Source organism: Crotalus tigris, unplaced genomic scaffold (assembly GCF_016545835.1).
Source record: "Crotalus tigris isolate CLP2741 ecotype Arizona unplaced genomic scaffold, ASM1654583v1 scf7180000018938.1368258, whole genome shotgun sequence".
NCBI lineage: Eukaryota > Metazoa > Chordata > Lepidosauria > Squamata > Viperidae > Crotalus > Crotalus tigris.
In genome coordinates, this window is record NW_024097283.1 from 1,347,019 (window position 1) to 1,361,871 (window position 14,853).

The following is a 14,853-nucleotide window of genomic DNA, read 5'->3' on the forward strand; positions in this document are numbered from 1 at the left end:
AGGAGCAGTGACTGTCACCACCACTCGAGCTCCCTCGACAACCCCCAAAACAAGTCCCAAAACAACTTCTCTAGCAACGACCACCACAACCAAGCCACCAGCCACAACCTCCAAACCAAAATCAACAACCAAACGTTCATCCAAACTTAACCCCAAACCAGTGTCTTTAAAGAAGAAGAAGCACAAGACAGTGTCTCGTGAAACTGTGGAAGGTAAACTTACCTGAATTTTTGTGGAAACCATAAATGTATTTTAACGGTCAATGTATACACACACATATATACACACATCATCCAAATATGATTTCCTTGTCTATGCCTCGGGAGAAAGACAAAAGTTGGAATTGATAAACACTTTTTAGAATTCAGTGGCAATGATGCATTCTTTCAATGGTTTCCACGGAATCTAATTTCCAAGCCAAATATGTCTCCATTTTATATATTTCTTTGGAACTTAATCTGCAGTTTAGAACCAAGAAGGTTCCCCCCCCCTTTTTTTTTTTGGCCATGGACTGCATTTGACATCACCTTAGCAGAAAGTGTTCCCTTGTTCTTTCACTGCCCAAGATTGTTGCAGAAGTCTAATTCTCCAGAATAGAAAGCTGAGAGTGCTATGAGCCTAAAAAGAGATGAGTATGAAGTTTAAAGAATGAAGGCAGTATATGAAATGGTGGATTGATAGGATGAAAAGAATATTTTACATCAGAAAAAATATGAAGCATAGTTAATGATAGTAATGTAAACCAGTTGTAACTAGGTTTGCTTTGTTTTTCCTTATTCTATGCATTTAATTTCTTTACTATTTCTTATCTCTTTCTGCATTTTGCCTAATGTTGTTTAATCTAAAAGCAAATAGTGTGATAGATACCTTTATGCACCCATGTATATATGGACACACAGAAAACACTACATTATATTACAGTTGTTTTGGAAGTCAGTTTTAAGATGGCATGAGAGGAAAGAGGAAATGCCAATGAAAATCTAAATGATGAAGATATACTTATATACCTGTATCTTCATGGCTTTTTTTTTCAATCTGAGCCCTATATCGGTAGATAAATCTTGAGATTTTGGTTTGTCAGTGTTGTTTGGGTAGGAAATTGTAGTAGTCCAGCAGGTATCTAAAAATGCTGACTTGGAACGTCAATATACTGAACTAATATACAATATGAAGAGCCAACTTCAGGACAGATTTTAAGATCCTTCAATTTCTACTCTGAAATATACAAAAGTCCTGCTTTCAAATATTGTCCACATGTTATATATCTAATAGAGCTTAATCCTTTGGGTGCTAATAGAAGCACATCAACAGTTATGCTATTTCTATACAAAGCCTTTGAAGAAATTTATGGATTGAGGAGGAGAGGTAAAGAAAGCCTGGGTGCATCACAGCATGCCCCAAATCATGCTTTGCAGCTAATCAGGATAAACTAATCTGAAGCCAATTTTAGGGATGGGCTACAGGTAGTCGTTCACATATGACCATAATGGAATCTACCATTTATGGTTGTTTGTCATGATGGTCTTATTTTACAGTTGTTTTTTGTGGCAGTCATTATAAACAAACCAGTTTTCTATTGGTGTGATTTTGCCAAAAATGGGAAGTACTAGTTTTTGGCAAAACCATTGTAAAATGAATGTGACTGTGGGATGCTGCAAATGGCTGTAAATGTGGCCATGTTGCCAAATTTGGTCACTTGGCTATGGAGGGGGCACAAACCTTAGAAGTTCAAGTCTCCTTTTTCTGGTCTGTTGTAGCTTTGAACGATTGCTAAGTGACTGGTCATAAATTGAGGACTATCCTGTAAGCTGAACCATTGAAAGCAACCTTTAAAGCAGGTTGAATGATCTCTGCACGATCTTAATTTTTTTTTTTTTAAAAAAAAGTTTTTTTCTTCTTAAAAATACAGTTATGGGATCAAAATTGGAAGCTTTGGTGGGCCGTGTCCAAAAATTTGGAGGGAGGGTCACGGGCAACCTAAAGTCCCAAACTCTGTGTATGCCACCTTCCCAGGGACTCCATCTGTGAACAAGAACTATAATCTCTAGAATGTTTATCTTTCTGATGACTGTAGAGCATTCTGAACATTCTTCCACGTCTTCAAAATCCTCATCGATTCGGAGAGCAACAGCTTTATTAGAAGAACCTGAAGATACAAGGAGGAATAATGATAAGGCAGTAGAAGAAGAAAAAAAGAGAGGTATGCCTTCTGATCATTTTCAAGCGCCCAGGAATAAAGATTGCAGCAAAACAGACACATATGTAATGTATATTTTTCTATTTTGAAAACGTATTTTAAAATTTAAAAATGATAGTTCCTAATCTTTAAGGGTGCATTCAGGATGAAGTAAAAATAATCAATATGGCCATGATGATGTGAGCAACTCTCTGTTTGTGTCTTACATGTGTTGCATATGCAATGCACATAAAAAACAGACAGAGCTTCCATTCCACTGTTTCAGCCACCATCTTAACTTCTTTTTAACAACATCTTTGGACGTTTCTGCTAATCTTTCAGTAGAGAGTAAGTACGAGGGCAATTCAGAAATAAACCTCTGTTTGGTTATCAATAACAGACACTCGCAGATACAGAACTTTTATTATACATATTAGAAAACAACATTACATTGCTTTTCAACATAATTGCCATTCAAATTGAGGCACTTGTCATAATGCGGGTGAGCATCATCATGAACCAACACCACACTGGAAGTGGTGCCATAGAAAATCCCGCCAAATGTGAAGATGCCAAAGGAGCACTGCTAGTGAAGTTCATGGAGCGTGGTTTGACCATCAGTTCAGATGTCTACTGTGAAATGTTATGAAAACTCAGATGAGCCATCCATAACAAGCGTTGCGGCATGCTGACTTCCAGTGTGCTGTTGGTTCACGATAATGCTCGCTCCCACACCGTTAGATGCACCCAAGGACTTTTGAAGCAGTTCTGTTGGGATATTTTTGATCACCCCCCCCACATAGCCCAGATTTGGTGCAGAGTGACTATACTAAGGAATTTCAAACCTTCTAAGATGTTATGACAAGTGCCTCATTTGAATGGTGATTATGCCAAAAAGCAAGGTAGTATTGTAGTTTTCTAATGTGCATAATAAGAGTTCTGTATCTGCAAGTGTCTGTATTAATAACCAAAGGGAGGTTTATTTCCAAATCGCCCTCGTATAAATAAATCTTGAGGATTTTATTTGAAGTATTGAGTACATATCAACAAACCCAAAATCATGTTAGTACAATCTGGAAACCTACAAGCCAGAAGACATTTACTTCTCTTTCCTGTTTTCATTTAAAACAATTTCTATCACATTGCAAAAAAACCCTGGAAGAAGTAAAGTTAATATTAGGACCCCACAGAACCTCAAATTTGCCTAGTCTGTTACTGGTGTGTTTTTGATATTTGAAGCCTTAGAAAGAGTTCTTCAGAGGCCAGTGGTTGAGGCAAAAAATAAAATAAAAATGAAGAATTCCCCCCCCCCCCAATTTGCAATAATTGTGAAATGGTGTGGTAAAAGAATAAACCCATTCAAATATTTTGATAATATTCTGAAGTATTTTGAGCTTAGATTTTTTTAATTGGGTCATACAATGAGAAGAATTAAGTTCCATAACCTCTTTTTTCCCCTTCTGAAATACAGAATTATTTTTGCTAAACATCACAAGCTGCTGGTTAGTTAATCAGTATATCAATTAGCATTATTTTGATAGAAATCTGCAAAATGTATTGCTAATGCTTTTAGACCTGGTGATTCCTTTCATCATTTAAAATCTATGGGACCACCTATTTTCAGGGAATGAAAAATAGAATGTTTAATTTTCTTCCCCTTCCCCCTTTTTTTCTTTCTTAAGCTCGTGAAGCATCAAAAAGAAAATCTTCAGCATCCAAAGCAGTGAAAGTGATTTCAGAGAATGATGGTAGTGGGGAAGGCAATGCAGTAACCACAAAGGCGACCACAACTACTAAAAGTATCACTACAACAAGGCAGCCTTCTGTTACAACCACAACAAAGATGCCATCCACCACAGGCACAACAAAGATGCCATCCATTACAACCACAACAAAGATGCCACCCACCACAATCACAACAAAGATGCCATCCACCACAACCACAACAAAGATGCCATCTACCACAACCACAACAAAGATGCCATCCACCACTGGCACAACAAAAATGCCATCCACCACAGGCACAACAAAGATGCCATCCATCACAACAACACAACTTCCAACCACAACCACAAAACAGCCATCTGCTACAACTATAGAAAAAATGGCTTCCACCACAACCACAACCATAACAAAGCTGACATCCACAACAATGATGACAAAGTTGCCATCCACCAGCACCACACTTCCATCTACTACTACCACCACCACAAAGCTTCCATCTACCACCATTGCCATCACCACTACCACAAAGCTGCCATCCACCACAACTACCACCACAAAGCTGCCACCAACCATGGCAACAACAAAACTGCCACCCACAACTACCACCATCATCACCACAAACAAGCTATCTACCATAAGTATCACAAAACCACCTTCTCCCACAACTACTGTGAAGCTGCCATCTACTTCTACAAAGCAGACTACTACAGAGCTTACAATCCAAGGAAATAAAGGTATTGCAACAACTCTGGGTGAGCATATTAGCTATTTCCCAAATCCCTATTCTGAGCATGTTATTTCATTCTTCAAAATTACTACCACAAAACCATTAGGTTTGCACGCTAGTGTTGCTTCTACAACCAGTAGGATATCATTGCCTACTAAAACTGTGGTAACCATGAAGAAACATGAAAATGCTATTTCTTCAAACCCCACACCTTCCTCACTTAAAGCAATAATAAGACTGTCTAACAGAGATATTACTACTACTGTAGCGATGTCAAGAGATTATAAGAATGAACCTAATTTATATGACAAAGTTATAGCAACAATGAAAACAAGTACACAAATGGATGAAACTGATAAAAAAGGTATAACTACTGCAAGAAAAGAGACTATAGCAACAGATGTTAAACATACGAGCAGAAGAGCAGACACAACGCCAACAATTTTTGATGAACATGATAAAAGAGACAATTCAGAGAGAACTACTACAACAGAAACCACAAATAGACAGACTGGTCAAAGTAAGAAAAGTCATAAAAATGATACTCTAGAAAGAAATATTTCAGTCACAGAGACAACAAGGAAACCAACAAATTCAGATTATACAACTGGTCCAGATGGAATTGATAAAAATGATAATCTAGGTAGAACTTCTGCAGTGACAGAAGAAATAATTACATCAACTATTCTGAATGACAGAACCAGTCCCTCTGCGTTGTCAGAAACAGCAATTATGCCAACTGCTCCAAATGAAAGAACTAGTCTTGATGCAGTTGATAAAAGTGACAATGCAGCCAGAACCTCTGCATTGACAGAAATAGCAATTACACAAACTGGACAGGATGAGTCCAGTCATAAAAGGGACAATCCAGTTAAAAGCATGTCTATCTCAGAGGCAACAATGTCATCAACTAATTCACATGAGACAACCAGACCTCATGTAGTTGATAAAAGTGACAATTCACACAGAACTACTGCAGTGACAGATGCCTCAATTACACAGACTGGTCCAGTTGAGACAAGTAATAAAAGTAACAATCCAGAAGCAAGCATTCCTGCCACAGAGACAGGAAGAACACCAACAAATACAGAATACACAACCAGTCCTGATGGAGTAGATAAAAGTGATAATCCAGACAAAATGTCTGCAGTGACAGAAACAACAGTTATCCCAATTACTCTAAATGACAGAACCAGTTCCTATGCAGTTGATAAAAGTAACAGTCTGAACCAAACTAGTACAGTGACTGGAGCAACAACCACAAATTCTGATGAGACCAATCATAAAACTGACAATCCAGAAACAAGCACTTCTGACACAGAGACAGCAAGGACACCAACAAATTCAGATTACACAAGTAGCCCTGATATAATTGATAAAAGTGACAATCCAGAGATAACTTCAGCTATTACACAGACTGGTCAAGATGAGACCAGTCATAAGAGTGACAATCTAGAAATGAGCACATCTATCACAGAGGCAAAAATGTCACCACCAAATTCAGAATATACAACCAGTCCTGATGGAATTGATAAAATGAACAATCCAGACAGAATGTCAGCAGTGACAGAAACAACAGTCATCCCAACTACTCTGAATGACATATCCAGTCCCAATGGGCTTGATGAAAGTGATAATCCAGACAGAACCTCTGCATTGACAAAAGCCACAATCACAAAGTCTGGTCAAGATGAGACCACTCATAAAAGTGACAATCCAGAAAGAAGCACATCTGTCACAGAGGCAACAATGTCACCAACAAATTCACATGACACAACCAGCCCTGATGGAATTCATAAAAGTGACATTCCAGACACAACTTCAGCAGTGACAGAAACAGCCATTATACAGACTACTCAAGATGAGACCAGTCTTAAATCTGACATTCAAGAAACAGGTGTATCTGTCACAGAGAGAACAATGTCACTAACACATTCAGATGTCATAACCAGTCCTGATGCAGTTGATAAAAGTGACATTCCAGATAGAACCTCTACAGTGGCAGAAGCAGCAATTACACAGACTGAACAAGATGAGTCCAGTCATAAAAGGGACAATCCAGATACAAGCATGTCTGTTACAGAGGCAACAATGTCACCAATAAATTCAGATGTCACAACCAATCCTGAGAGAATTCATAAAACAGATAATCCAGACACAAATCTGGCAATGACAGAAATAGCAATTACCCCGTCTACTCCAAATGAAAGAATTAGTCCTGATGCAGTTGATAAAAGTGACAATCCAGAAAGAACTTCAGCAGTGAGAGAAACAGCAATTACACAGACTGTTCAAGATGAGACCAGTCATAAAACTGAAAATCAAGAAACAAGCACATCTGTCACAGAGATAACAATGTTACTAACACATTCAGATATCATAACCAGTCCTGATGCAGTTGATAAAAGTGACAATTCACACAGAACTAGTGCAGTGACAAAGGCTTCAATTACACAGACTGCTCCAATTGAGACAACTAATAAAAATGACAATCCAGAAACAAACAATCCTGTCACAGGGACCGGAAGAATACCAACAAATTCAGGCTACACAATTGGTCCTGATGGAATTGAGAAAAGGAACAATCCAGACAGAATGTCAGCAGTGACAGAAACAACAGTTATCCCAACTACTGTGAATGACAGAACCAGTCCCAATGGAGTTGATAAAAGTGACAATCCAGATCATACTACTGCAATGACAAGACCAACAATCACAAATTCTGGTCAAGTTGAGACCAGTCACAAAACTGACAATCTAGAAACAAGCACAGCTGTCACAGAGGCAACAATGTCATCAACAAATTCAGAATATACAAGTCCTGATATAATTGATAAAAGTGAAAATCCAGAGAGAACTTCAGCAGTGACAGAAGCAGCCAATACACAGACTGGTCAAGACAACACCAGTCATAAAAGTGACAATCTAGAAACAAGTGTTTCTGTCATAGAGAAAACAAAGACACCTACAAGTTCAGAATACACAACTGGTCCTGATGCAATTACTAAAAGTGACAATCCAGAAAAAACTTCTGCAGTAATAGAAACAGCAGTTACACAGACTGGTGAAGATGAGATCAGTCAAAAAAGTGGCAATTTAGAAACAGGCACAGCTGTCACAGAGGCAACAATGTCACCAACAAATTCAGAATACACAACTGGTCCTGATGAAGTTACTAAAAGTGAAAATCCAGAGAGAACTTCAGCGGTGACAGAAGCAGCCAATACACAGACTGGTCAAGACAACACCAGTCAAAAAAGTGACAATCTAGAAACAAGTGTTTCTGTCATAGAGCCAGAAAGGACACCTGCAAGTGCAGAATACACAACTGGTCCTGATGCAGTTGCTAAAAGTGACAATCCAGAAAAACCCTCTACAATGACAGTAACAGCAGTTACAAAGACTGGTGAAGATGAGATCAGTCAAAAAAATGGCAATCTAGAAACAGGCACAGCTGTCACAGAGGCAACAATGTCACCAACAAATTCAGAATACACAAGTCCTGATATAATTGATAAAAGTGAAAATCCAGAGAGAATTTCAGCAGTGACAGAAGCAGCCAATACACAGACTGGTCAAGACAACACCAGTCAAAAAAGTGACAATCTAGAAACAAGTGCTTCTGTCACAGACTCAGAAAGGACACCAAAAAATTCAGGATATACAACTGGTCCTGATGTCACTGATAAAAATGACAATCCAGATAGAACTTCTGCTGTGACAGAAATAGCAACTGCACAGACTGTTCTAGATGAGACAAGTCATAAAAGAGACAATTCAAAAACAAGCACTCCTATCACAGAGCCAACAACGATGTCAACAAATTTAGATGACACAGCCAGTACTGATGGAATTGAGAACACTGATATTCCAGACACAACAACTGCAATGACAAAAGCAACAGTCACACAGAGTGTTCAAGATGAGACCAATAATAAAAGTGACAATCCAGAAACAAGCATTTCTGTCACTGAGACAGCAAGGGCACCAACAAATTCAGATGACACAATTGGTCCTGTTGCCACCGATCAAATTGACAATCCAGAGAGAACCTCTGCTGTGACTGCACAAACTGTTCTAGATGAGACAAGTCATAAAAGAGACAATCCAAAAACAAGCACTCCTATCACAGAGCCAACAACGATGTCAACAAATTTAGATGACACAGCCAGTACTGATGGAATTGAGAACACTGATATTCCAGACACAACAACTGCAATGACAAAAGCAACAGTCACACAGAGTGTTCAAGATGAGACCAATAATAAAAGTGACAATCCAGAAACAAGCATTTCTGTCACTGAGACAGCAAGGGCACCAACAAATTCAGATGACACAATTGGTCCTGTTGCCACCGATCAAATAGACAATCCAGAGAGAACCTCTGCTGTGACAGAAATAGCAACTGCACAGACTGTTCTAGATGAGACAAGTCATAAAAGAGACAATCCAGAAACAAGCACTCCTATCACAGAGCCAACAATGACATCAACAAATCCAGATGACACTGCCAGTACTGACAGAATGGAGAACACTGATATTCCAGATATAACAACTGCAATGACAAAAGCAACAGTCACACAGAGTGGCCAAGATGAAACCAATAATAAAAGTGATAATCCAGAAACAAGCATTTCTTTTATAGAGACAGCAAGGACACCAACAAATTCAGATGACACAACTGGTCCTATTGCCACTGATAAAAGTGACAATCCAGAGAGAACCTCTGCTGTGACTGCGCAGATTGTTCTAGATGAGACAAGTCATAAAAGAGGCAATCCAGAAACAAGCACTCCTATCACAGAGCCAACAATGACGTCAACAAATCCAGATGACACTGCCAGTACTGATGGAATTCCAGATACAACAACTGCAATGACAAAAGCAACAGTCACACAGAGTGGTCAAGATGAGACCATTAATAAAAGTGACAATCTAGAAACAAGCACCCCTGTCACAGAGACAGCAAGGACACTAATAAATTCAGATGACACAACCAGCATTGATGGAATTGATAAAAGTGACAATCCAGACAGGCATACTGCAGTAACAGAAACAGCAATCACAAAGTCTGGTCAAGATGAGTCCAGCCATAAAAGGGACAATCCAAAAAGACCTTTTGTCATGACTGAATCAATAATTATACCCACTATTCCAAATGTCAGAACAAATGTTCTTGCCATCAAGACCACAAGGACACCAATGAATTCAGATTATACGACTGGTCCTGATGGAATTTATAAAAGTGACAATACAGACAAAACATCTGCCATTACAAAAGCAACATTTACACCATCTAATCTGAAATACAAAACTAATCCAGATGCAATATATATAAGTCAGAATCCAGAACAAAGAATTCCATTCGCAGAGATAAGTACACCAACGAATGCAAAAGATTCAACCAAACCTGATGGAATTGGTAAAAGTGACATTCCAGAAACAGGCTCTCCAGTCACAGAGACAATAATGATATCAACAAATTCAGATGGCCCAACCAATCCTGATAGAATCGATAAAAGTGTTGATTCAGATAGGACTACTGCAATGATGAGAACAACAATTTCACCATCTAATTTGGATGACTCAACCAATCCTGATAGTGTTGACAAAAGTGTCAATACTAACAATACTACTGCAGTCACAGTTACAACTTTTGCACTGCCTGATCGAGATGGTACACCCAATCCAGATGATATCATTATAGATGTCAAGCCAATTAAGACTTTGCCTTTTGCTGACACAACAATTATTACTAATCTGGAGGATAAAACTGCTCGTGATAAAGTTGATAATGGTGACAATCTAGACAGGACTACTGCAGTGATAGAAACAGCAGTTACACACACTGATCCAGGTGATACAATCAATCCAGGTGATATGATCAGACATGATAAGCTGGATAAGGTTACTGATGTTACAGGTACAACAATTACAGTGACTAATCCAGATGTAAGAAACAATGACAAGCTTAATGCAGTTACAAAGACAACAGTTGCAGAGACTAATCCAATGGGTACAACCAGTCCTAATAGCAGAAACGTCTTCCCAACTGGAACTACTGCAGTCATAAAAGCAGTGTCAATGAACCAAAGAAGTGACCCATCCATTCCTGAAGTTAATGTTAAAAATAACAGACCAGAAGAAACTACAATAAACATGGATATTATAAGAAAAGATACTAACCTATCAGGAAAGTCACCTACTCCCAATAACGTTGGTATCAATGGACTGAAAACAATTGCAACAGTTGCCAAGACAATAAAAGTACCAACTGACATACAGACAACTCTTGGTGCCACAACAGAATCTAAACCTTTGAGTAATTCTGCTAATTTTGAGAGGGATGACAGGCCAGACAGCAACACCACAGGCATAAAAACTATCACAACAGAACCAAATCTTAGTTTACCTAGCCCAAATAATAATGATAAAAAGAGAAAGGCAGATATCATTACCAAAATTACTCGGACATTAACTATTGAAACTACAGCCTCCCCTCAAATAGATAAACCTGAACATCCAGATGTAATAACTAATAAAAAAATTAATCTTGTTTCAGATAAAGGAACCACAAAGGAAAACCCAGCTAACAAGAATACAGTAACACAAGTGAGTACAACTTCCAGCACCCTATCTTCTACAACAAACAAAATTGCAACATATTCCTCTACTTGGTCCACCACTGTTATACCTACAACAAAAAGGCAAGTCACCTCTTACTCCAGTCCAAGAGATGCTACCATTTCCACAACTAGATCTCCAGAGATGATTATCAATAAAACTACAGCATATGTTCAACCAGAAAAGATTGATGTACCTCTATTGTACAACGGTACGTTCAGTTTTCTTTTTATCTACATCACTATATTGGAGCGCTATATGATTGCATTAATGTGTAATAAGTTTCAATTATAATTATATTTCTGAAAGACACTGAGATGTATGTGTGAGTGGGGAATTGTGTGTAGCCCAACATAGTTGATGGAACATTGGGTTTTTACTGTATTTAGGGAAATTGGAAGAAGAGACGTGTTGCAGACCTTGAATGATAATGATCTCAGGAGCACCAATAACCTTATAGCTTAAAAATAAGTTTTTTTTTTAAATCTTGTGTATTTCCAGGTAGTTTTTTTTCTTTATACCCCTACTCTATTTTTGAATTTTTAAACTGTATTTTTGGATTCTTACTGTTGGATAATCGTTTCTTTACAGTTTGGAAAGATGTTCTGTGAGGATTGTTACATAATTTGAGGAGGCAATTTATGTCATTGTTTGTACTGTACTTTGCCTTTCCTCTTTGAAGTTCAACATTGTTCCCCCACCTGCATTTTATGGTGGGGTAAGTTGAAAAAAATAGCAATTTCCTAAATATTATCCTAAAATTTCATGACTAAATTGAGATATACTGTAAGCCTCAGGCCTCAGACACTATATTATAATTCCCATTAACAGGTAGCCTTCCATGATTGGACAGGATGGAAATGAAGATTTGGAGAGGATCATATTTGGAAAATACTGTTATGCACATGGAAAATTTGGTGGAAGTGCTCTTTTTTAAAGCACTATAGTTAAACATCTAAACATTCTGGTCTTGGGCTATATTATTCCTGTTTGTTTGGTATTTTCATGCCCCATTCACACTTTGGAGTGTGCTCCCCCCATCAGTTTTTTAATGATCAATGTGACTGTTAATTTGACCAATCTATTGTTATGACCTAACCTTGGTGAACAAACTTATTTTTTTAAATGCAATATATATTTAATGAGTGGCTTAATAAGATCTTTAGCTGCATATTGGTACCCTGTGACACATTCAGTCATCCTTTCAAAGATACCTAAACAGAGAAACATAATGACCATGGATGGGCAAAAAAAAAAAAGCAATGGGAGCTTCTTCTGACTTCCTGTTGGCTTCTCCACTGAGTTTCCTTGTGGGAAGCTGGCAAGGGGAAAATCTGTGGGGAAATCAGCAGGAGACTGTAAGTCCAAGTCCAACAAGCTGGTAAATGGCCAACTTTTTGACTAGAAAAAGCATTTAATAATGGTAAACTAGGTGCTCATACATTTAGAGGGCCAGTTTGGTGTAATAGTTAAGGTACTAGCTTAGAATCGAGGATATTGTGAATACTATACTTCCCTTATGCATGAAAGCCAGGTGGGTATCTTAGGTCCTAACTGGAAGACTAATACTTTACCAGAATTTCATATTTCTTCAGCATTTGGCCATTTCTAATTTATTCTCAAATGAGGAAGAGTGCAGTGGAAATATTTGACAAATGTAAATGGAACTTCACTATTCACACCCAGTTTCCCAATGATTTTCCACAGTTGATACAGAATGAATGATACAAGAATCAGCCATATTTTTCTAAATATAAAAAGTTAAAATGTTATAGAAAATAATTTACCAAGTAGTGCCCTTTTAAATTACATAGCCTATCTGAATTAAGCACATTGGTAATCATATGAGTTGTATATTCCCAAAACAGAGTATATCATAAGATCTTTTCCCTGGAAATGTTGTGAAAGATCACAATTATTTCAGGTAAAAATAATATATTAACCCAATGCATTATGCCTTAATTCAAAGTACTGCATTTTAGTTTTAGGAAACATTGCAGTGTATCTCTTTCTTTCTTTCTGTATGTGTGTGTGTGTCTGTCTGTCTCTCTGTGTGATGGAAAGCTTGGGGGTTCATTTTCAATCAAATCTATTATCATAAACTCTCAAATTATGCATTATGTTCTTCTCAATACGATTTACAGTGCTTATTGTATAAAATCTGGATTTTAAAACTAAAAAAGTTAATTATTTATTAGATGTACCAGAAGAGATGAACTTGTGTAATAAGAAGCCTATAGATGGGATTGTCCCTCTACAAAATGGATCGCTAGCGGTATTCAGAGGTAAGTTAATACATGGCAGAGCTTAAGTTTTGGACAAAACATTACATAATAAAATATGCATTTTGTTATAAACATTTCAGGGTGAAGTCATAGAGTGGTTGGGAGTTCTGCTCAAGACCTTCTCTGTCTTCATCAGAAGATATATTCACATAATGGTTCTTGAAATGAAATTTGCACTACTAATTTGCACTGCCACATTCAGAATGTGCACCCCAGAATTGGAGCAAGATCATTTGGACAACTTAGAAACAAACCATGAACTTTGGTAGAAAAGATTTACATAAACTACCCAAACTCAGCCTTTCCTGTGGTGTTTGGAGACTGTAGGAATAATAACATAGTTATAACAAGTGGAGGCTGGGAGGGTGAGGTTTGCATAGAATCCTACAAACTAGTTGCCCAGGCCATTATGGGCCAGGCAACTTTTCAGCTGCCACAAATTTCTAGTTCCTGTGACATCTGCCTTGTTACTAAGAGGTTCATGGTTGAGTATTAATATATTGTTTCTTTTTCCATAACACTGGTATTTACTTGGTTTTGCAGATCATTATTACTGGCTGCTAAATGGAACAAGCTCACCCTCTCCTCAACCTCGTAAAATCTCTGAGGGATGGCATATCCCTTCCCCCATTGACACAGTGTTCTCCAGATGTAACTGTGATGGCAAAACTTTCTTTTTCAAGGTGAGTCATATTTCTTTTCCGCAATGTGAGTCTTGGTACCATAGGAGTTAAGAAATGGAGAGGCTGTGCAGTATAATTTAAAAAAAAATCTGAAATGCTATGTGAAACAACAGAAAACAAGATATTGTTGATCAACAGATGATGATCAGGTAAATCTCCTGCACTTCATTTGTATAATCATATGCAACTTGTTACATGCTACCAGGTTTTCTTTTGAAGACATGAAAAGAATTGGCTTTGCTGGAGAAGTCAATGATCTGGTTGTTAAGCATGAACTAACACAATCAAGTTCACTGTAGAAAGCAAAAAAAATTCCCTGTCCTGAGAAACAACGTATGATCAAGTTTGACAGGAGAATATTAAATGAGTTTTCTTGATGAAGTGCCAATCATCATTACTAGCAATGGAGAGGTTTTCAATCACTTGCCATGTAAGCTACACTTAAGAGTCCTTAGTTAAGTAAAGTTTTAACAATAAATGCATATATGGTTTAGTGCAATTCTATGCGCATCTCTTTGGCAGTGTACTCTGCTGTAGAAAGTGAGACCTGCCCCTAAATATAGACATTTTTGTGAAGTAACTTTGCAGTAGATTGACATCATTATTTTACAAAGGGACCTTTCTATTTTAAGC

General features: G+C 37.7%; 1 protein-coding gene across 1 annotated transcript; it reads left to right on the forward strand.

Moving 5' to 3' along the window:
- Window positions 1–4,472: 4,472 nt before the first annotated feature.
- LOC120314485 (proteoglycan 4-like) lies at window positions 4,473–14,220 on the forward strand (the record flags this gene model as incomplete). Its single annotated transcript, XM_039357607.1, has 4 exons — window positions 4,473–4,635; window positions 11,191–11,463; window positions 13,451–13,537; window positions 14,081–14,220. Coding segments are annotated over exons 1-4 (663 nt in total), but the record flags the coding sequence as incomplete, so codon positions are not given.
- Window positions 14,221–14,853: the final 633 nt, after the last annotated feature.